A 24,475-nucleotide genomic window follows, 5' to 3' on the forward strand; every position below is an offset into this window, starting at 1 on the left:
AGAACAGTTGGTTCTAAAAAAATATTTTTTTTTATCTGAACACAGCTCAGTGACACGCGGTTGCTGGTGCCCTCTGCTGTTTGCAATGAATAGTACAGGTAGTGAAAATCAGCAATTACTTTATTATTGATTGATTGATTGATTAATCGATTTCTTAGCAGACGCCCTGATCCAGGGCGACTTACAATTGTTAAAAGTTATCACAGTACAAAGGATCACGTTATAAAAGATCACATTACAGAATATCATAATACACATAAGAGCAGTTATGAAAGTACAATAAGATCAATTCAAGTAAGAGCAAAATAATAAAGCACACAGTAAATTATAAGAGCGAATTCGACTAAGAGCAGCTAAACCTGATAGTAACTATTTGCTTATATGAGTCCATTAAGAACACGTAGTAAGCATGATAAATGCATGAGAATGATTTCAAATAAGAGCAATTACAGAACTATTATTTATACACACAGTACTCTCCTGGCTATCCTGTAAGTATTCCGTTTACTGTATTTTAAGAATGTATCTGAAATTTCCATTTTTGTACAGGGGTTAAGGTTAATACGAGTCATTTCAAAAGGCAACTGCTAGATAGGTAGATATAGATTACAACAAACAGTTCTAGTAGTGAGGCAAAACATTTGGTCATATATCTGTAGTATCAGGTCAGTCAAACCTCTCAGCCTGCGTTACAGCAGCGAGCAGGACCAGTGAAATTTGACACTGTCTACACTCACTTGTTGCCATTGTGAATTACCTGTACAGAATTCAACTGTCCTTTCAGCCTAATCCAGTCCAGATGTCACCCAGCGCTGCTCACCTAGTTCAGGGGTCACACAGTTCAGTGTGTCTGCAGGAGAGGAGCCCTTTTTCTTCAAGACACAGATTTCATTAATCTGTCCAGTTACATTTATAATACACTTTTATGCATTAATATCATATTCAGGGAATATTCACCACAAGCCCATATTAACAAATCCACAGCAGCACCTCCCCCTTTGACAAGCTTGTATTTTTCAATGTCTCCCTTGGGTTTGTTCAGTTCCACTGCAGATCTATATCTCAGGAATCATTAACAGTTTAAACAATGACAAACCTTTTGCATACAGAGGTAATGGAAACATAATAATGTACTCTCATTGAAGCAGGGCTCCAGTATACAACAAGCTTGGAGGTTCTCAGTACTTAAAGGGTGCGTAAGGACCTTTTTATTTGATTGGGTCGCATGTTCCCATGTGTTGCTACAACTGCTTATGGAAGGTGTGCGTATTGTTTAATTTGTTGTTTTATTTTTATATTTTGACCACTTTTTTAAACTTTTAAATTGCATTCCCTGCCTCAAGGACCTCTCAGAACTACATTTCCCATCATCCTCCTGCTCAGTGGTAAATTTATCTCAGTTACATATGAGCAGGAGGATGATGGGAAATGTAGTTCTGAGAGGTCCATGTAGGTACATGGGAAGCCATCTTGAGGCAGGGAATGCAATTTAAAAGTTTTAAAAAGTGGTCAAAATGTACAAAAAAATGAAAACAATACACACCTTACGTAAACACATGGGAACATGTAACACAATAAAATAAAAGGTCTATATGTGCCCTTTAAACACTCAAAGCAGTCAAGTTCATTCAAACCCAAAACAGCATTTGCTCCAGTGCAAAGTTTGCACCACGTGATATAAAAAAAGAAAAAAAGGTTGCTTCAGCGTGTGCTTGCACTGGTGCAATAGCTTAGAGGTCATTCTAGTAATATGAAGGGCACACTGCTGCCACACCCATGAAGAGATTTTTAGTTTTAGTTTCTTTTAAATAATTTACTACTTTTCTCACCGACACTGGTACAGTAATGGTATTTTAAAAATGTGTTTTTGGCATCTTTGTTTAATGTGTTCACAGAAACAAGCTTGGCATAAATCCTCACAGCATGATGAGCGAGATAAATTTCCAATGCAGTTCATTCTGAAAGAATGGGTCTTCAGTTTGACACGCTCCCCTTCTCAGTGTCTCTCGATTCAGGCTGGCTCTCACTCCTGGGGACCCCCTTCATTTACTGCAGGGTGAGAGAGAGACAAGGAATCAGTCAGCTCTCCACACACTCAAACAAGCAGGGTGGAGAGGTCAGGGACTGAGGGAGGGAGGCTGGCTCGAGTGTGAATTCGCTGGTGTCTTTTTAGGCTTCCTGACACATTGAAGCTCTCCCCACATTCAGTACATTGATATGGCTTCTCTCCAGTGTGAATTCGCTGGTGTATTTTTAGTTTTCCTGACTCTTTGAAGCTCTTACCACATTCACTACAGTGATACGGCTTCTCTCCAGTGTGAATTCTCTGATGTTTTTTTAGTTTTCCTTTGTTAGTGAAGCTTTCCCCACATTCATTACATTGATATGGCTTCTCTCTAGTGTGAATTCGCTGGTGTTTTTTTAGGCTTCCTGACTGCCTAAAGCTCTCCCCACATTCATCACAGCGATACGGCTTCTCTCCAGTGTGAATTCGCTGGTGTCTATTTAGGCTTCCTGACTCACTGAAGCTCTTCCCACATTCAGTACATTGATATGGCTTCTCTCCAGTGTGAATTCGCTGGTGTATTTTTAGTTTTCCTGACTCTTTGAAGCTCTTCCCACATTCACTACAGTGATACGGCTTCTCTCCAGTGTGAATTCTCTGATGTTTTTTTAGTTTTCCTTTGTTAGTGAAGCTTTCCCCACATTCAAAACATTGATATGGCTTCTCTCTAGTGTGAAGTCGCTGGTGTGTTTTTAGGCTTCCTGACGCACTGAAGCTCTTCCCACATTCAAAACAGTGATACGGCTTCTCTCCAGTGTGAATTCGCTGGTGTTTGTTTCATGTTCCGTTGTCAGTGAAGCTTTTCCCACATTTAAAACAGTGATAAGGCTTCTCTCCAGTGTGAATTCGCTGGTGTCTTTTTAGGCTTCCTGACTCCATGAAACTCTTTCCACATTCAGTACAGTGATACGGCTTTTCTCCAGCGTGTAGTCGCTGGTGTATTTTTAGGACTGCTAACTGACGGAAGCTCTTTCCACATTCAGTACAGTGATACGGCTTCTCTCCAGTGTGAATGTGCTGGTGTGTTTTTAGGCTTCCTGGCTGGCTGAAGCTCTGCCCACATTCATTACACTGATGTGATTTCTTTGGCCGGGATATATTTTCTGTATCCTTAAACAACAAATCAGCAGATTCCCCTTCAATGTGGACAGGCTCCAGTTCAGTCTCTTCTTCAATGTGGACAGGCTCCAGTTCAGTCTCTTCTTTAATGTGGACAGACTCCAGTTCAGTCTCTTCTTTCATGTGGACAGGCTCCAGTTCAGTCTCTTCTTTAATGTGGACAGACTCCAGTTCAGTCTCTTCTTTAATGTGGACAGACTCCAGTTCAGTCTCTTCTTTCATGTGGACAGGCTCCAGTTCAGTCTCTTCCTCTTTAATGTAGACAGGCTCCAGTTCAGTCTCTTCTTTAATGTGGACAGGCTCCAGTTCAGTCTCCTCTTCTTTAATGTGGACAGGCTCCAGTTCAGTCTCTTCCTCTTTAATGTGGACAGGCTCCAGTTCAGTCTCCTCTTCTTTCATGTGGACAGACTCCAGTTCAGTCTCTTCCTCTTTAATGTGGACAGGCTCCAGTTCAGTCTCTTCTTTAATGTGGACAGGCTCCAGTTCAGTCTCCTCTTCTTTAATGTGGACAGGCTCCAGTTCAGTCTCCTCTTCTTTAATGTGGACAGGCTCCAGTTCAGTCTCCTCTTCTTTCATGTGGACAGACTCCAGTTCAGTCTCTTCCTCTTTAATGTGGACAGACTCCAGTTCAGTCTCTTCCTCTTTAATGTGGACAGGCTCCAGTTCAGTCTCCTCTTCTTTCATGTGGACAGGCTCCAGTTCAGTCTCCTCTTCTTTCATGTGGACAGACTCCAGTTCAGTCTCTTCTTTAATGTGGACAGACTCCAGTTCAGTCTCTTCTTTAATGTGGACAGACTCCAGTTCAGTCTCTTCTTTAATGTGGACAGGCTCCAGTTCAGTCTCTTCTTTAATGTGGACAGACTCCAGTTCAGTCTCTTCTTTAATGTGGACAGGCTCCAGTTCAGTCTCTTCTTTAATGTGGACAGGCTCCAGTTCAGTCTCTTCTTTAATGTGGACAGGCTCCAGTTCAGTCTCTTCTTTAATGTGGACAGGCTCCAGTTCAGGCATCTCCTGTTTAATGCAGATAGGTACCAACTTCATCTTTGTTCATTGGCTTTCACCAGGATAAGGCAGTCCTGAAAGCAGAAAATGAAATGAAGTATTACGATCTGTTCTCTATCGGTGTGTTTACACTTACAACTCGGACCTGAACTGACTCAGGGTCTGTGAGCATGTGGGTTGTAGTGCGTAGTGAAAGGGTGATGCAGGTGCTCCAGACAAGGACAAACACAAAGTTCACGGTTCAAGTTCCTTTTTATTTCTTGAACAAAAATTAAATAATAAAGCTGGCTCTACCCAGCAATGGGTATTGCCAGCATCAAAACAAGGGGTTGCAGTCCCAAAATAAATCACAAAAACCACAAACACAACACAAACACAGTCACGTCTCCGGACAGTGCGTGCTCGTAGTGCAGGTGCGGTGCTTGAAACAGTGATACTTGATTAAGTGCAGGTGCGGTGAAGTCCGGGTGAATCGCTGGCCCCAGGCTGCAGCTCCCAGATCCGTGCTTAATTATTCTGAGAATGTTTTGCAACCGTGTGTCTCTTATCAAACACAAAGCACTTAACCCTCGCTCCAAACAATCCTCGTTTCCTCCCATCAACCACAACAAAAGAACTGATTATGGCGTCACGTCCCCCTAAAGTACCCTCAGCCCCGCCACCTCCGATAGCTAGTTCAATCACGTCTCCTCCAATTCATGAATGAAACTTTGCTTGCCGTACTAGGGCGGGGACTCCTGGTACCTTGATGCCATCCCTTTCCTGAATGGCCGGCTTCCGGCCCCCGGAATGAACTGCCGAAACATTCAGTACGGGGCACGCAATTCCTGCTGTACAGTGCTCTCACAGGTCGAGAGGGAGATTGTTGATTCAGATTCATTCGCACTTTGTCACAGGGTCTATCAGATTAAGAGTCCTATCATTTGAGCCCCTGTTTACACTTGAGCACAGACCTAGGCTGGCTTTGGCCCCGTACACGCGCACATAGCCCCTGAACTGCAGTGCATGCCCGATGACATCATATAAACCACCCCTTGTGCGAAGACATTTCCCCTCCCAAAACACAGAGGCGGAAGTGTTTAAATCAACAGCAAGCCTGTCATTTGAGTCACTTGTGTGTTTCTACTCCAAGGTGGTCATTCCGTGCCAATTAAGATTTCATTCTGTCATCAGAAATGGAGCAGAGCATTGAAAACGTGCAAATCAGACGTTTCAAGAAACAGGTGTTATTGTCTTCATTTACACCTCTGTCTGACAACTCGTCTCACGTGGAAATGTAAACAGTAACTCCCATGTATTTTCTTACCCATGACAAGTATTCCAAGGACACAGAGAAAGCAGGCAGGTGGCAGAGCGTTCAGCTTCAGAGCCCCACAGGTGTGGAATGATCTGCCTCGATTTGGAAGGGAGGCACCATCTCCTGCTGCTTTTAACCCTTCCGCTGCGGTGAACATTCTACCTGTTTGAGGTCTGACTGACAGAACGTGACTTTCAGCTTGTGTTTCAGGATCATTTTACACCAAATTGTTTGATGTGTGCGTAATGTGAAGAAGTTCAACATCAGATAGATCTGTCAACTCATCAACACTTTCTGTAATAAAAATTAAAGTTTTCTTTTGGGTCGGTGTGACATAAACACAGTGATTCTTGGTGGTAAATCTCCTTCCTGACCTGTCAGTGCGATAAGTAGCGAGAACAGAGTTGTACCTTGGACGGGCTGGCCCGACAGTTCTTTCCCAGGGTTCAGGGGAAGACGGCCAGCTAGAAAGGGGGTGGAACTCTGGTTAATTAACTCATTGACCTGGAAGGGAAAAGACATGGCAGTCGCAGATTGGAGGGGCAGCTGCACTCGTTTACCAAGGGGTCATGTGTGACGGCATAAATGGGGACGGAGAATCGCAATCTGTTCCTTCGCTTTGGTTATGAGAAAATAACCTGGAAGGACCTGTGCAGTATCGTGATAACTTATCGTGAGTGTTTTGTTTTGCCTATAATTGTTGGTTGTTGTATTAATAGACGGCTAACACATTCCAGAACTGTTGCCAAGGGCCAGCACAAAACCTGGAGCAGCACTGCACTATTGTCACTGATAAACCTGTATAACCCACCACGAGCACTACAGCAAGCACCCAGGACTGGTGACCATGTATTTATATTGTAGGAGGGATACTTGTGTGTTTTATTTGAGACTGCAAACCCGTTATTATTTACCCCGTGCTCTACACATTGCTGTGTATTGCCAGGGATGATTATTTGGTCACCAGACCTGGATTGTTAAAAATAAATTACTTCCAACTGGATTATAAATCTCTGTCTGATAATTACACACCACATCACTCCTGCACCTGTACACTGCAAACCACACTGCCACAGTCGGTAAGCATTCTTGGTACTGTAAAGCAACTTAGTCTACTCTCCAGTAATGCTGCACTTTAAAATCATGGTATATACCAGTCATCTAAACCGAAACCTAAGACACTGAAATGCTGCACCTCATAATAAAATGTATTTCTCTTGGGCTGGGGCTTAAGTGAAATGCATGTTGATTGGACGGTCATCTGTGATGTTTATCCTATGAATATTTTGTTTTCTGGTAAGCTTGTACTTGTGATCGCCGAATCTCCCGACAGAGAAAAAATAAATAAACTCACTCATCTAGCTTTCGGTCTAACTACTTTTGTTTTGAAAGTATATAAAACTATCCCTGATTGGTTGTTGGAGCCTTTGGAGATGTCAGTCATTTGGTAAGCAACCAATAGTTGTTTAAAACGCCTTAAAATGGGCATCTACCATCACCATTACATCATTGTTCATATATGAATGATTTATAGCAGCTGTTTTTTGGGACCAGTTAGGAGTGAATAGTCAGATAGTTTTCCAGATGGTTTCATGTGGGTACATCCGGCATTAACATTTTTGAAAATCCAGTATTGCACCGAATATAGCCTTGCAGGCAAATAATATTTCTCAAGAACAGGCAAGGATAGCTCTCCTAGTTTAGAGAGTGAGAGTCTCCTTTTCTTTATTCCACAGACAGATTGGCAGCATTTTCCAGCATTTCTATTATTAATTCTAATTATTATCCTGATTATTGGTAGCCTAAAACTTAGTTCCAATCTTCACATAATATAATGATTTACATGCAAATAAACATTTTCCCATCCAACTAACAGTATGATTTTTCAAGCAGGTAGGTCATTTATTTACAAGTTCCCTAACAATCAAATTATTATATAATGATGTAAATGCTGTCAGCTGCTTTTGTACATACTGAAACGTATGTTCCCGCTGCAGGAAATGAAATCACAGAGCAAATTTTCAGAAACTCGCTCATATCAGTAACAATCTTATATGTAGACATTATTATTGAAATGTTTCTTTATAATGGCTTATTCCACAAGGTTGAGATTAAATGTTGGGGCCATTTACAAAAAGATGCATGTTAAATACAGAACAGTAAAACATTGCAATCCAAACGCCTATTATAATCCTGCTGAGTGCTTGAAACACTGATGAAAGTCATTCTACACATCATATATTATTATTATTATTATTATTATTATTATTATTATTATTAATTCTAAGCTCTCTGCATAAATCAGTGACCATCAGGACTGATGCTAAACGAAAGCCAGAGTGTGTTTCATTTTACAACGCAACGGAGTACGGTGTGGATGTACTTGATCAAATGGCACGGCAGTATTCTGTCAAAGGTGCTTCTCACAGGTGGCCTGTGGCTGTTTTTTTATAATGTTTTGGACCTGGCTTTTGTTTTGTACAAGGAGTGCACTGGAAACACAATCTCCCGGAGGAAATTCATTCTGCAGCTAGCCCTGGAGCTGCGGCAGAAACATTTTGATTAGTGCAATCCGGCTGGCGAATGCCCCTCAACCTTCAGCCAGCGTTGCACCCACTGGCACACAGAAGAAAAGACAATGCCAGGTTGCTAAATGCAACAGAAACAAAAAACTTTGGATGCCTGCGCCCGTTGTGAACAGGCAATCTGTGGTACATGCACTGGTAAAGTTGAAAAGTGTGTTTTCTGTGTGGATTGTACTAATTATACAGCTGTAATAGATGTGCCTTTGAACTCTGTTTCCCTCAAAGCACATTCATGTCGCTTATGTTATATTTGTTTATTTTTAGAATTAGTTATTTATTTTTTTATCATTTTGTATGTGCATACAACTTTCTACACCTGTTTACACAGTAGTTATTGTGTAATGTTTATTATAGTTTTTCATATTTATGTATATGTGTTATACAGTTTTTGCTGTGCAAATGTTATATATGGTGTTCACAAATAAAAATATTAAGTTGTATCCGATTGTTTTTCATTTTCATATCGAAGCTGTTTTAATGAACCGCTGTGGCGGTTGTAACTAGTCAGAAATTTTGGCGGTTCAAGTGTTAATTTGAAAATGCACAAAAACACTCAACTTATGTAGTTTTAAAGCTAAAACTCTGACTTGTTTCACTTCACTTTGTTAATTCATTGCCACATCTGTTTATAGTTATTTTCTGCATTCCATCACGACTAAATTGATTGCAGATGTGTTATTTTAAATGGGAGACTGTGAACAAGATGGCTTGCAGTGGGTGACGTCAGACCAGAAACACAAAACCAAAACAAACAGGTACTGGCGGGGCAACACTGAAACGCTACAGCGTTCAGTTCATTTATTAAAATAGTAAATAAAAGACTTAAACAAACACAAAACAAAAGGAACCAAACACGTATCGTGCTGGTATTGAGCCAGAACGTATTTTATATTCTGGACGAGGGGTTAACTAGCTATTAATTATCTTATTACCCCTCGGCCACAGTCTGCACGAGTTTAATAAGGATGCGTGACTGTCAGCTTGTTAAATAATCAGTAGCTGATCAGTCATGCATCCTCACAAGGTTTTTAAAATACAAAATACAAAACAATACCAAATAATGGCAGCGGCTTTTCATCCGCACCGCAAACAAGAATACAAATAATAATATAACCAAAGAGCACTCATCTCTATTAATAATACAAATAATAATATAACCAAAGAGCACTCATCTCTATTAATAATACAAATAATAATAAAACCAAAGGGCACTCATCTCTTAAGATCAATTAAAAAAATATTCAGTGAAAAAAGGCACTTTACAGAGCGTTTAAAAGGGACCAAAAACAAAGTACACAGAAAGAGTACTTGGAACTGCAAACACAAGTCAAAAAGGAAGTTAGAAAGGCCAAGAGAGAGATAGAAATCAATATTGCTAAGGGGGCTAAAACCAATTCCAAAATGTTTTTCTAATATTATAACAGAAAGAGAACATTCAAAGAGGAAATTAAATGTCTAAGAGACACAAATGGCAAAATCATAGATGAAGAAAAAAAAATAGCAAATATATTAAATGATTACTTTTCACAGGTTTTTACAAAGGAGGACACAGACAACATGCCACACATGTCGACCTGCTCCAATCCAATTTTAAATAACTTTAGCATAACAGAGGCAGATGTGTTAAAGGGACTAGGAGCTCTAAAATAAACAAATCCCCTGGGCCAGATGAGATCCTCCCAATAGTACTCAAAGAAATGAAAGAAGTTATTTACAAACTGCTAACCAAGATCATGCAACAGTCTCTTGACACAGGGGTTGTACCAACAGACTGGAAAATAGCAAACGTAATACCGATCCACAAAAAGGGAGACAAAACCGAACCAGGTAACTACAGACCAATAAGCCTGACTTCTATTATATGTAAACTTATGGAAACTATAATAAGATCCAAAATGGAAAATTACCTATATGGTAACAATATCCTGGGAGACAGCCAGCATGGTTTTGGGAAAGGGAGATCATGTCTAACTAACCTACTTGACTTTTTTGAGGATGCAACATTGAAAATGGATAACTGCAAAGCATATGACATGGTCTATTTAGATTTCCAGAAAGCTTTTGTCAAAGTCCCGCATAAAAGATTAATTCTCAAACTGAACACAGTAGGGATTCAAGGAAATGTATGCACATGGATTAGAGAGTGGTTAACAGCTAGAAAACAGAAATTACTGATTAGAGGAGAAACCTCGAAATGGAGTGAGGTAACCAGTGGTGTACCACAGGGATCAGTATTAGGTCCTCTGCTATTCCCAAATCTACATTAATGATTTAGACTCTGATATAGTAAGCAAACTCATTAAATTTGCAGACAACACCAAAATAGGAGGAGTGGCAGACACTGTTGAAGCAGCAAAGGTCATTCAAAATGATCTAGACAGCATTCAAAATTGGGCAGACACATGGCAAATGAAATTTAATAGAGAAAAGTGTAAAGTATTGCATGCGGGCGATAAAAATGTGCATTATAAATATCATATGGGAGATAGTGAAATTGAAGGAGGAATCTATGAAAAAGACCTAGGAGTTTATGTTGACTCAGAAATGTATTCATCTAGACAATGTGGGGAAGCTATAAAAAAGGCTAACAAGATGTTTGGATATATTGTGAGAAGTGTTGAATTTAAATCAAGGGAAGTAATGTTAAAACTCTACAATGCATTAGTAAGACCTCACCTAGAATATTGTGTTCAGTTCTGGTCACCTCGTTACAAAAAGGATATTGCTGCTCTAGAAAGAGTGCAAAGAAGAGCGACCAGAATTATCCCGGGTTTAAAAGGCATGTCGTATGCAGACTGGCTAAAATAACTGAATCTATTCAGTCTTGAACAAAGAAGACTACGTGGTGATCTGATTCAAACATTCAAAATCCTAAAAGGTATAGACAATGTCAACCCGGGGGACTTCTTTGACTTGAAAAAAGAAACAAGGACCAGAGGTCACAAATGGAGATTAGATAAAGGGGCATTCAGAACAGAAAATAGGAGGCACTTTTTTACACAGAGAATTGTGATGGTCTGGAACCAACTCCCCAGTAATGTTGTTGAAGCTGACACCATGGGATCCTTCAAGAAGCTGCTTGATAAGCTACTAACAACCAAACAAGCAAGATGGGCTGAATGGCTTCCTCTCGTTTGTAAACTGTCTTATGTTCTTATGTTCTTATGTTCTATTAATAATACAAATAATAATAATATAACCAAAGGGCACGCATCTCTATTAATAATACAAATAATAATAATATAAACAAAGGGCACGCATCTCTATTAATAATACAAATAATAATAATATAACCAAAGGGCACGCATCTCTATTAATAATACAAATAATAATATAAACAAAGGGGACTCATCTCTCTTCTTTTTTCCCTCTACAACAAAAAATACTTTATTTGCAGCAGATGTTTTATGTCAAAAAATTCAGAGTATAAAGTAATGTACTGACAGTGATGAAGTGCTGCAGTAATTCAGAGTATAAAGTAATGTGCTGACAGTCATGAAGTGCCGCAGTAATTCAAAGTATAAAGTAATGTGCTGACAGTGATGAAGTGCTGCAGTAATTCAGAGTATAAAGTAATGTAGTGACAGTCATGAACTGCTGCAGTAATTCAGAGTATAAAGTAATGTGCTGACAGTGATGAAGTGCTGCAGTAATTCAGAGTATAAAGTAATGTGCTGACAGTGATGAAGTGCTGCAGTAATTCAGAGTATAAAGTAATGTAGTGACAGTCATGAAGTGCTGCAGTAATTCAGAGTATAAAGTAATGTGCTGACAGTTATGAAGTGCTGCAGTAATTCACAGTATAAAGTAATGTGCTGACAGTGATGAAGTGCTGCAGTAATTCAGAGTATAAAGTAATGTGCTGACAGTGATGAAGTGCTGCAGTAATTCAGAGTATAAAGTAATGTGCTGACAGTGATGAAGTGCTGCAGTAATTCAGAGTATAAAGTAACGTGCTGACAGTCATGAAGTGCTGCAGTAATTCAGAGTATAAAGTAATGTGCTGACAGTCATGAAGTGCTGCAGTAATTCAGAGTATAAAGTAATGTGCTGACAGTCATGAAGTGCTGCAGTAATTTGGGGAGCACCGATAAAGATGTTCTTGACCGATACTGATAGTCGATGGTTCTCTGCCCATATTGACCGATACCGATAATAATAGACAGTGCATGTGAGCTATTGTAAACTACTAGAACAAGACCCAGGGCCAAATGTAAACTGTTTTACAATTATGAATGTTAAAATGAACAGGTATTGTTTAGGTGTTGCACTTACTTCAGAAAATGAATACAAAGAATAACGTAGTATTATACTGTGTGCTGGACAGCAATTTATACATTTGTTTTCTAACAGTCCGTGGCAAAGTGCCCCGCCCCTGTGTGCATTTGTGTGTTCTGTGTATGTATGTATGGGTGCGTATGTTAATGTTGGTGTATAGATTGGTACACGGGATATAAACGGGTCTGTGTTTCACGTGTATTTAAATTGTATATTTGTATTTAGGCACGGGATTGCACATCACGCACGTGCATTTAAAATATAATATGTGAACACGGGGTTTCACGTAATGAATTCACATGCTGGGATTCAAGTGAGTAATTAATTAGTAATTGAATCCCAGCACAACAGTATAAATAGATGCACGTTTAGTCACTCGTGGTTAGGTGTTCGGAAGAGGAGAACAGGTGAGAGAGAGAGAGGAGAGTTAAAATCATTAAAAGTAAACGTAAAGTGTTTGTTCTCACCGTGTTTGTTTGTCTCTCCGTGCACCGTTTGTTTAGTGTTAGTCCGTTTTGTCTGTCTTTTTATTTTGGCTACAAGTGCCGTGTCCTGTGTTTTGTGTACCGTTTAAAACCTTTTATTTGTTAATAAACGCTGAGTGCAGCCATTGCACTCAGCTCATCACAACCGCTGTCTGTGTTTGAATTCCTGTCTGGTCTGACGCCACCCACTCCGGCCGTCTTTGTGACACAGTCATACAAAAATAACACTTTGCATTTGTACAAGTAAAAATAATTCTGTAGAAAAAAACATCTAGAATGTGACATGAACTTGTATAGCCACTTGCTGTCTAGCATTGTGTATCATAACCTCTACCTGTACTGTACAGTAGAAAAGAAACAGTCTAGGCAATGTGCAATATTTATTATTATTATTATTATTATTATTATTATTATTATTATTATTATTATTATTATTATTCTTCAATGTTATTTTTTTTTTATTTAAGCATCAGAATAATATTGTACTCGCAGTTCATCGTTGGATTTTATAGCATCAAGTCTGTTCTGCACACAACTCGCTATTGTTGTCATCAGATATTAAAGAAAAAAAATCCAAACATCGCTCTTTTGAAACATATTTCGGATGATCACATGTTACACAGCACTGGGAACATTACTGTCTCAGTGTTCTTGCCTGGTTAGTAACTGTGCCTGAGCAAACATTAAATTATGTGCTGGAAGAAATTCAATCCTGAATATCGGTGTACATTACTGGCTAAAATAACACACACTGCCGATAGCCGAGTGTGTTTTTTTTCTTTTTATTGGTGGCATGCTGATAGGCTACCGATTATCAGTGCACCCCGAGCAATAATGCTGCTGCTATATTTTAGTCCCAGTGGTTTCACTCCTTACAGCTTCCTGCCTGTAGCATAAAACAAGGCAGGTGGAAAGTTTATTAATGAAAATGTACCCTCAAAATGAGAACCAGCTGTGAGGTGGAGAAAGGGGAGATGATGGGAGAATGAAGCGAGATGACAGTGTAACTAATGAAAGTACAGCAGGGTTATTAATGTCCTGGAAACTTTCACTAGCTCACTGCTTAGTCTGGTAATAAAAATAAGAAAATAAAAATGTACCTACCCACCCGATTTTTTCTTCAAGCGTAACCCAAACTACACTTTATTTTTTTATTTGGCCTTACTTGTTGTATTTATGACAAAAATGAACAGGTATTGTTTATGTGTTGCATTTACTTCAGAAAATGAATACAAAGACTAACGCAGTATAGCTGTCCCGCGTTATACCGCCCCCCTTTATAACGCCACCCTCGCATACCGCCAGCTACTCTATTTGAACAAATGTCACCAATATAGAACAGTGCTATTTGTACCCGTTATATCACCACCCACCAGCTTCCCAAGCCAAGCAAACGTAAATATAAGCATTGTAGTTTCCCTCATTGTAGCGCCAGCAAAATAATCATGGCCAATTAAAACAAAGTCACGCAGTTAACCTTTGACTCGCTTTCCTAATTCGTTGTTAACTGAACGTTCATACCAACGTCATCAAAACTCCCGATCCCAAAGCAAAACAGAAAGTACAACATGGCGAGTCGACCCTGCATTTAACACCAGAGTAAAAGAAACTAATCTGCTTGTTTTTTAAAGCATCAGAATAATATTCTACTCGCAGTCCATCGTTGGATTTAATGTAGCATCAAGTCTGTTCTGCTGCACACAACTCGCTATCCTATTGCTGTCTTCAGATATTAAAAATCCAAACACGGCTCTTTTGAGACATATTTACTGCAGGATGATCACACGTTACACAGCACTGGGAAAATGAGTGTCTCAATGTTCTTGCATCATTAGTAAGCATGCCTGAGCAAACATTAAATTCTGTGCTGGATGAAATTCAATCATGTATATGGATGTACATTATCAGCTAAAATAACACACACTGCAGATAGACGAGTGTGTGTGTTTATTTCCTCTTATCGGTGCCATGCAGACAGGCTCCCGATTATCAGAGCACCCCTATTAATAAATAAAAACATGTAAACTGGCACAGAAATAAGAAATAAAAGCTTCTTGAAGTGCGTCCTGAATGGTTATAATAACGAGATGCAAAGAGAAACGCAAGTGCTTTGATTGAAGAGACTGAACTAACATGATGAGACTGCAGTTTAAAGCTACGTGTATTTTGTTGATCTTACAGTAAATCAATGAAATGTGCGTGTTTTAGCACATTGCCACCAACTGTCATTTTAACATTTTACTAAGGAGGGGCGTTAACATGAACACAAAAATGTAAGACCAGCAGATGACAGAAAACACTTTAATCCCCATTAAGATGAGTGACATGATTGTTTGGTCTTGAGATCTGTTTATATGGTCTCATGACAATGTGCTCTGATGCCCTTCAGTGATTTCAATTAATATTTAGCTTGTGCATGATTAGACATGTGATTACTCTGCAATCTCATCAAGCTTACTACCAGTCACGTCCAGAACGATCACATCCATGACGCTAATCTGGGCACGTACTATTAAGAAAGGGTCAACATTTTGATTCCAGAACATACATTTTAAAAAATTAGCTTTGCAGAGAAAGTTTGAACAAAATATATAATGTAGTACACAACTTTTATAGAAACTTTACCTAGAAAACGTGATGGCTGTGACATTTGGTTTAATTTAAACACCATTACTTTGAATCACTAAAATATTTTCCTTCATCCCAAGAAAATGTAATATTAGTAACTGGGCAGCAGTGTGGAGTAGTGGTTAGGGCTCTGGACTCTTGACCGGAGGGTCGTGGGTTCAATACCAGGTGGGGGACACTGCTGCTGTACCCTTGAGCAAGGTACTTTACCTAGATTGCTCCAGTAAATCCCCAGCTGTATAAATGGGTAACTGTATGTAAAAAAAATAATGTGCTATCTTGTAACAATTGTAAGTCGCCCTGGATAAGAAATAAATAATAATAATAACTTGGTAATATACCCAGAGTCAAAATGTGACATATTTACAAATGTGTGACTAAAACATGTATCTACCATTGATACCTAATGTGTATGGAAGCTGGACTTTGATAAATACAACTTTTTTTTTTCATGGCCGTGGCACTTCTTCATGGAATTGTCCTTCTAATGTTTTTACTTATTAAAAACAAGGCTAATTGTTTAGAATGTTACTGCAATTACTGATCTGAGGCACCTCTGTGTGCAGAGCAATAACTTGCATAGTACTGATTTGAGGCACCTCTGTGCAGAGCAATAACTTCCATAGTATTGTTGATTTAAGAAACAGTTGCAAATGAGTCATGGAAAAGAGATCTACTGAAAAATGAATTGAAAGCAAGTGAACAGCCCTTTTTAATCTGTGGAAATAACAAAGATTAATGGTACTGTAACGCACATTCTTGTGCTAAACTCTTAGCCTTTCAGATACGTTTCTTTCTGTAATATTAAGCAACAATGTCACAATAATAAACAAGGCACTGCACACAATTACAATCCTGCCCAGTAACACATTGCCTGCTCTGACACACTCAGTTACAATTAGACAATATAGAGCCAGTATGAAGCTGATTGAAGTTGAATGAATAGAGAGAGAGAGACACTTACTTCAGGTCTTGTCAGTGGGATGTGCAGCACGGCTCTAGTGCTCCAGTCACTCACTCTGACCGTCTCCTCAGTGAATATGTCCTTTCTTCTCTTCAGATCTGAAAATGTGTTTGTTTAGTTCAAGGAGAACAAAGTTTTTTTTTTTTTTTTTTTACATATATTATTTGCTTTAGTTCACTTTCACAGATGTATACTGTACTATGAGATTACAAGAATACAGATTAAGTTACTGTGAAAGGAGTCATTCAAGAGGAAGGGACAATTTCACCCCCCAGGTGATCAAGGAAGTGCAGCACTGTCTGAAAGCAAGGCTTGTAAACCCGTATTGTAACCTCATGTAGTACCAGATATCCTGCATCAAAATAAAAAACGTGTTTCTTTCAGGTAGTAATATTAAAAACCCTGTGTGACGTTCCACAGCACGAGTTTGGAAGTGAGGTCTCCCTCAGTGTTTTAAATGATACCACAAGAATATTATTATTATTATTATTATTATTATTTGTTTATTTAGCAGATGCCTTTATCTACGGCTACTTAAAGAGACTAGGGTGTGTGAACTATGCATCAGCTGCAGAGTCACTTACAATTACATCTCACCCGAAAGACGGAGCACAAGGAGGAGAAGTGACTTGCTCAGGGTCACACAAGAATGAGTCAGTGGCTGAGGTGGGATTTGAATAGAATAGAACTAGTAGAGGTAACAATGATACACTTCATTGAATGAATATTTTAAAATGATTTCAAACACATTAAGAAGGGCAGAAAGCCGGGTTTCCATGCGTGTTCATGTAAGTGTGAAAATGGCACAGTCACTATATTAACATTTTGGAATGCGCTGTTTTTACAATCATTACGGTACACATGCACACACTCCACTCGGTGAAATAATAATTGTTTGATACTGAAAATATATTTGATCTCGTTTATGCTCTCCCTCAGTGTCTGAACGGATAAAACAACGCGCTCCTACCACACTACAACCCGGACCTTTCAAAATAATACAATATAACAGCGCTCTGTAGTTTATAAACACATTGTAGAGCTCCATGCAGACTCTCTCACCTCCTCTCTGCTCTCCCTCAGTGTCTGAACGGATAAAACAACGCGCTCCTACCACACTACAACCCGGACCTTTCAAAATAATACAATATAACAGCGCTCTGTAGTTTATAAACACATTGTAGAGCTCCATGCAGACTCTCTCACCTCCTCTCTGCTCTCCCTCAGTGTCTGAACGGATAAAACAACGCGCTCCTACCACACTACAACCCGGACCTTTCAAAATAATACAATATAACAGCGCTCTGTAGTTTATAAACACATTGTAGAGCTCCATGCAGACTCTCTCACCTCCTCTCTGCTCTCCCTCAGTGTCTGAAGGGATAAAACAACGCGCTCCTACCACACTACAACCCGGACCTTTCAAAATAATACAATATAACAGCGCTCTGTAGTTTATAAACACATTGTAGAGCTCCATGCAGACTCTCTCACCTCCTCTCTGCTCTCCCTCAGTGTCTGAACGGATAAAACAACGCGCTCCTACCACACTACAACCCGGACCTTTCAAAATAATACAATATAACAGCGCTCTGTAGTTTATAAACACATTGTAGAGCTCCATGCAGACTCTCTCACCTCCTCTCTGCTCTCCCTCAGTGTCTGAACGGGTCTGTCTCCCACAGGACGAGGAATATACCAATCACAAAATACAAACCGATCACAGCAGGTTTAACAATTCATCTAATATGAACCGCAAAGGGAATTGTAATACCGGGGATCTTTTAATTAAAAATGAATATGACTTTCAATTTTAACATCATAATCGAGCTGTTTGTAGCTCTATATTTTCCCAGTGAATACAATTTGAATTCAGGTAACCCCTCCCCCATGCCGGAGTTGGTATAGTCCTTTCTCTATCAGGCGGCAGCAGCGTCGATGCAGCGAGTTTCACGCAGATATATAATCTGTGTTTCGTGTAATTATATTGATATTTCCCGTCCTCTTCTTCCGAATGAGATGTTCAAACACTAACGCGATAATCCTGATAATGTTTTTTAGAAGTATATCAGGTTAATTCAAGTTCAGGCTCGTTGTCACAAACAGATCCACAATGGCGCAGGCATGCTCGCAGTTTCATAGCTTTCTCTTCGCTAGTCTTGCAGGTTCAGTGCGTGTGAACTTGTTTTTGGTAAATACAGCACAGGGTCGCAGAAAGGTCATTCTTTACGAGTAAACTTCTAGGCAGTAACCTCTGCTATTTCTACCCCATGCTTTTATTTAGTTTCTCTTAAACTGTATGATTGTCTCCTATTCTTTATCCAGGACAGTATTCCTCCCTGCTGTCCAGCGGCACAGATTTAGACTCTTCCTCAGACTGCGCTGCGAACTAAACCAGGCAACAGAGCCGCGTCCACAGCAGCAGAAGAGTCACCAGCAATGAGACACGCCAAGGAGTGCGCTGCTCTGTGAGACTCGAGGGGACGCGTTATCAAAGCGCTTCCTCCAGGCTTTAATTAACTGCTATTGGTTTTAAAAAGGACAAGACATCATGTTAATGTTACAACATGAAAAACTAAACACACTGAGAGTGCTGAAGAGGGCTTGAAATACAGTGTATCACTCAGCTGTGTGGTTCTAGTTTTGTAAAATGAACACGTGGTTTACCTCTTTAAAATAAATAGGAGTTAATTAAAGACTGGCGTAAAAGCTTTGAAAAGATGTCCTGAGGTGTCTTATTGTGATTAAAAAGCGTCCCATTCCACAAGAAAAACCTGAGAGGCGTTAGAAAACTAAATCTCTTGGAATGAAATGCTTTTTATTATATGAGTAACTACCCAGAGGAGTGACAGAGCAGGTTAATACAAACCCCTCTCTCTCTGACATATATGATCTGATTTCATTATTCATTCAATACATTTAGTTTATTAAACAGTCCAGTTACAGTATTTTTTAAATGTTTTAGTAGTTTAACTGTTTCTGACTGTCCAGATTGGAAATAAAGGTAAATATTCTCATACAATACTCTGCATTTATATTACTGCTCCCAACAGTACTTTCTGTAAAGCTGTATTTGGGTCTATAGTTGTTGTCCCCGGTCTGTACCAAGTGTATTCATTCAGGAGAAGCAGAGTCTTCAGTGACACAAGTGGAGGGGCAGCACAGGGACGTTACAACGAGGGGCCCATTGTAGTTATTTATTTTAAATTGTTTTAAATGCTTCGACACTATCGTATAGTACTTTAGATTATATATGTTTACATATATGCATTCAAATTGGTATTATTTTCTGTTTAACGAATGTGATCATCAGAAATACTGTAACAGCAAATAAGCAGCCTACAGAATGTGTGCATTGAGAGCGTTTATTATTAAAACATGACGAGACATCTCTCAGGTTTTATTAATAAGCACCAGTATTCTATCTGAGTGACAAGTTACAAGTTAAATTGCAACAAAACCGTCAAAATGTAAGTGATTCGATTTATCCAGTAGGTGGCACCAAAACACTGTTCAGCTTTTACATTGTACCGCTGAGACTGCATTGGTCGATAATGTACATTCCTCCTTGAATGAGTTCAGTAAAAAGGGACGGGACTAGATATTTCAAACAGAATTACTGTTTTTTTGTGATACAATATTGAAATGATTGGGTGTTTTTACTACAATATAAAACATTCTTTAATTCTTAGTTTAAACTGCTGCATAATAAAGTGAATGTACACAAACATTTGTGTTTAGTGTTTAAGTCTTCAAATAGATTATTATGTTGAACCCATTTTGCTTTTTAAATTATACTTTCAGTGATCTACTACGCCACTAATGGGAAAATGTAAAATAAGTTGATGGCTGATCAAAACAAAATATTTTTTTTTGTGAAACATAATTTCCTCTCTTCAAAAAAATGTAACTTCTAAGAATTTTCCTGTTTCATTCCTGTGTAATCTCCATGCCTGCAAAGGTAATGACTAGAGTTAAATCACCTCCTCACCCAGTTCATTGCTCTGTGTGTGTAATCTCCATGCCTGCAATGGTAATGACTAGAGTTCAATCACCTCCTCACCCAGTTCATTGCACTGTGTGTGTAATCTCCATGCCTGCAATGGTAATGACTAGAGTTCAATCACCTCCTCACCCAGTTCATTGCTCTGTGTGTGTAATCTCCATGCCTGCAATGGTAATGACTAGAGTTCAATCACCTCCTCACCCAGTTCATTGCTCTGTGTGTTACCTCCATGCCTGCCATGGTAATGACTAGAGTTCAATCACCTCCTCACCCAGTTCATTGCTCTGTGTGTGTAATCTCCATGCCTGCAATGGTAATGACTAGAGTTCAATCACCTCCTCACCCAGTTCATTGCTCTGTGTGTGTAATCTCATGCCTGCAATGGTAGTGACTAGAGTTCAATCACCTCCTCCCCCAGTTCATTGCTCTGTGTGTGTAATCTCCATGCCTGCAATGGTAATGACTAGAGTTCAATCACCTCCTCACCCAGTTCATTGCTCTGTGTGTGTAATCTCATGCCTGCAATGGTAGTGACTAGAGTTCAATCACCTCCTCCCCCAGTTCATTGCTCTGTGTGTGTAATCTCCATGCCTGCAATGGTAATGACTAGAGTTCAATCACCTCCTCCCCCAGTTCATTGCTCTGTGTGTGTAATCTCCATGCCTGCAATGGTAATGACTAGAGTTCAATCACCTCCTCACCCAGTTCATTGCTCTGTGTGTGTAATCTCCATGCCTGCAATGGTAATGACTAGAGTTAAATCACCTCCTCACCCAGTTCATTGCTGTATAATCTCTGATGGGGTCTGCTCTGCTCCTTAGAAAAGTTAACTGTAAAAGAACAGGGCAGCAGTGTGGAGTAGTGGTTAGGGCTCTGGACTCTTGACCGGAGGGTCGTGGGTTCAATCCCAGGTGGGGGGGACACTGCTGCTGTATCCTTGAGTAAGGTACTTTATCTAGATTGTTCCAGTAAAAGTCCAACTCATAAATGGGTAATTGTATGTAAAAATAAAGTGTAAAAAAAATTATAATGGAATTATGTGTAACAATTGTAAACCACCATAGTGTCTGCTAAGCAATAAATAATAACATGGCAAAATAAAGACAATCCTAGATAAGTTTGATATTGTGTGATGATAATCTGATTATATACACAGATTCATGTACAAAGGTAAAGAAGTAGATAAATATGGTGACTTATTTACTTTTGTATTATTATAATAATTTTTTTGGGTTGCAGCACCCCCTAGCGGTCAAACACAGGAATATTTATTTATTTATTTATTTATTTATTTATTTATTTATTTATTCTGCTACAATTAAACAATGATCTGTTATAAAGCTGTGGTATAATTTATTTATTTGTTTATTTTTGAAATTCTCAGGGTAACATGAAGCCGTGTTTCACCTCTAACTATTCTCCTGTTGAATGCAAACCTACAGGTGTGGTGTTCTGTATGTCTCCCTTGATTTTAATTCAACACTTTTCACTATATACAGTGACTATAGTAAGTACTCACCCCCCCTGGACGTTTTCACAGTTTGTTGTGTTACAACCTGAAATTGTGATGCATTTAAATGGGATTTTTTCTCCTTTGATTTACACAACCTACTTAACACTTTCAAAGTGTGAAAAAATGGGGGGGTGGGGGCAAAAAACAAATCAATTAAAAATAACAACCTGAAAAGTCTTCATTAGATAAGTATTCACCCTGTTTGTATTGGGAATGGGTTTCTCTGGGTATCTATAATAAAACATGTCTCATGTTGGGTTGGGTTTGACGGTGTGATCTCATTCATGTGCAGGTGTTAATACAGCAGCACCTTCACATCGAACGAGCAGGACACAGAGACAGAGAGCAGCTACTCCACTCACTAGTAATCGGTAAGCACACATCTCAGTGATTTTTCAAATGTTCTTTCATTTCTTTATTTTTCTATTCCTCTGAAGGTGGTGGATTGGAGACCAGTCCTCTTTATGTCTCCACAGAGCAGGGATAACACAAGCAGAGGCAATGGGACCTTATGGAATATTAGTTTGTTTGTTTAAAAATAAGCAGCTTAGCCACAATTGATATTTAAAGGGATTTTCCATCACATTAATCTGATCAGCCTGACTTGTATTTTCTTTTATAAAACGTGCAGACTGTAGTCCAGCAGCAGACCTCAGTGTTGTGACTGTATACTGAGGAAAGTCTTATTATTGTTTCCATAGTGTAACATGTCCTGGATGTAAGGCTGATAGGTCTGTACCTGCCCAGGTTTGCTGTATCACCCTTCTTAGATATTGTTACCATATTGATGAGCCTCCTGACAGCCGGGTCACCCCCTGTCCTTATCGACAAATCCTTTGTAAATCATTTTCACTTCTCATTGTTGTTTATAAATGGATATAACTTAACACTGGCCATTTTGAAACCCAGGTGAACTGTCTGAATAGTTACAGAATCCCTTAAATGGGTCTATAACTTAAAATGATTAAAGAAAGTGTAAAAAGAAAATCAATAGACTACAAGCCCATTGCTTGGGGATCCTGGATACAAAGTGTTAAAACTTCTGCGATTCACTGCGAATCGAAAAAAAGAACAAGCTAAAAAGAACAGACTGTTTTGCATTATCACATTATTATCACAGTCTGGGTGCTGCACTGGGTTTATGTTAATGTTAAGAAATACCTTATTTTAGTATTTCTAAATGTAGCACTATTGAGTGTGTAATAGTTATTGGTGGCTATTGTTAATGCATCAGGATAGTCTGTCGTCTTTCTCTGGAGGCCTGGGTTCCAATCTGGGGGGCTAGGTGGTGCTGTGGGTTATTATTTATTTATTTATTTCTTAGCAGACGCCCTTATCCAGGGCGACTTACAATCGTAAGCAAATACATTTCAAGTGTTACAATACAAGTAATACAATGAGAGCAAGAAATACAATAACTTTTCTTCAAGTGTGACAAACCACAATTCAATAATACAGCAGGTAATAGTGATAGTTACATCAGGATATGATTAAATAGTGATAGTTACATCAGGATGTGATTAAATACAAAGTACTACAGGTTAAACACTTGGCAGATTACAGTATTCTGAAGTACAGGATTAAATGCAGTAAAATAGGGGGCAGTTAAGAGCAAAATAAAGCACATTTAAATGAAGGGTGATAGTGTCCCAGGATACAAACAGAGGAGTTCTACAAGTGCTGTTTGAAGAGGTGAGTCTTAAGGAGGCGCCGGAATGTGGTCAGGGACTGGGCAGTCCTGACAGGTGTAGGAAGGTCATTCCACCACTGCGGAGCAAGGGTGGAGAAGGAGCGGGCTCTGGAGGCAGGGGAGCGTAGCGGAGGTAGAGCCAGCCTTCTAGTGCAGGCGGAGCGGAGAGGTCGAGTGGGGGTGTAGGGAGAAATGAGGGTCTGGAGGTAGCTGGGTGCAGTCTGGTCATGGCATCTGTAGGCTAGTACAAGAGTCTTGAACTGGATGCGAGCGGTGATCGGGAGCCAGTGGAGCGAGCGGAGTAGTGGAGTAGCGTGGGCGAAGCGAGGCAGAGAGAGCACCAGGCGGGCAGCAGAGTTCTGGATGAGCTGGAGCGGACGGGTGGCGGACGCAGGGAGGCCAGCCAGGAGGGAGTTGCAGTAGTCTAGGTGGGAGAGTACCAGGGCCTGGACCTGGAGCTGGGTAGCATAGTTGGTGAGGAAGGGTCGGATTCTTCGGATGTTGCTCAGGAAGAATCGGCAAGTGCGTGCCAGAGTGGAGATGTGCTGGGAATAAGAGAGGCAGGGGTCCAGGGTGACTCTGAGGTTCTTAGCGGAGGAAGAGGGAGAGAGTGTGGTAGATTCCAGAGGAACAGAGATAGAGAGATCAGAGGGGGAGGAGGAGGGAAAGAAAAGGAGGTCAGATTTAGAGAGGTTGAGTTTGAGGTGATGAGAGTGCATCCAGGAGGAAATAGCAGACAGACAGGTACAGATACGGGAGGAGATGGTGGAGTCAGAGGTGGGGAAGGAGAGGAAAATCTGAGCATCATCAGCATAGAAATGGTATGAGAAACCATAGGATGCG

At 39.7% G+C, this 24,475-nt stretch overlaps 1 protein-coding gene across 1 annotated transcript; it reads right to left on the minus strand.

Moving 5' to 3' along the window:
- Positions 1–102: 102 nt before the first annotated feature.
- On the minus strand, positions 103–18,055 carry LOC131723428 (zinc finger protein 286A-like). Its single transcript, XM_059017242.1, has 3 exons — positions 17,486–18,055; positions 16,424–16,521; positions 103–4,260 (listed from the first exon to the last, which is right to left on the minus strand). Exon 3 carries the CDS (start codon positions 4,223–4,225, stop codon positions 2,843–2,845), a length of 1,383 nt encoding a protein of 460 aa, XP_058873225.1. The 5' UTR covers positions 4,226–4,260; positions 16,424–16,521; positions 17,486–18,055; the 3' UTR covers positions 103–2,842.
- Between the last annotated feature and the right edge of the window lie 6,420 nt (positions 18,056–24,475).

Source organism: Acipenser ruthenus, chromosome 55, assembly GCF_902713425.1.
Source record: "Acipenser ruthenus chromosome 55, fAciRut3.2 maternal haplotype, whole genome shotgun sequence".
Lineage (NCBI taxonomy): Eukaryota > Metazoa > Chordata > Actinopteri > Acipenseriformes > Acipenseridae > Acipenser > Acipenser ruthenus.

Bases quoted from the DNA above. Each gene is read 5' to 3' on its own strand.
- LOC131723428 (XM_059017242.1), bottom strand. From the start codon at position 4,225: ATGAAGTTGGTACCTATCTGCATTAAACAGGAGATGCCTGAACTGGAG.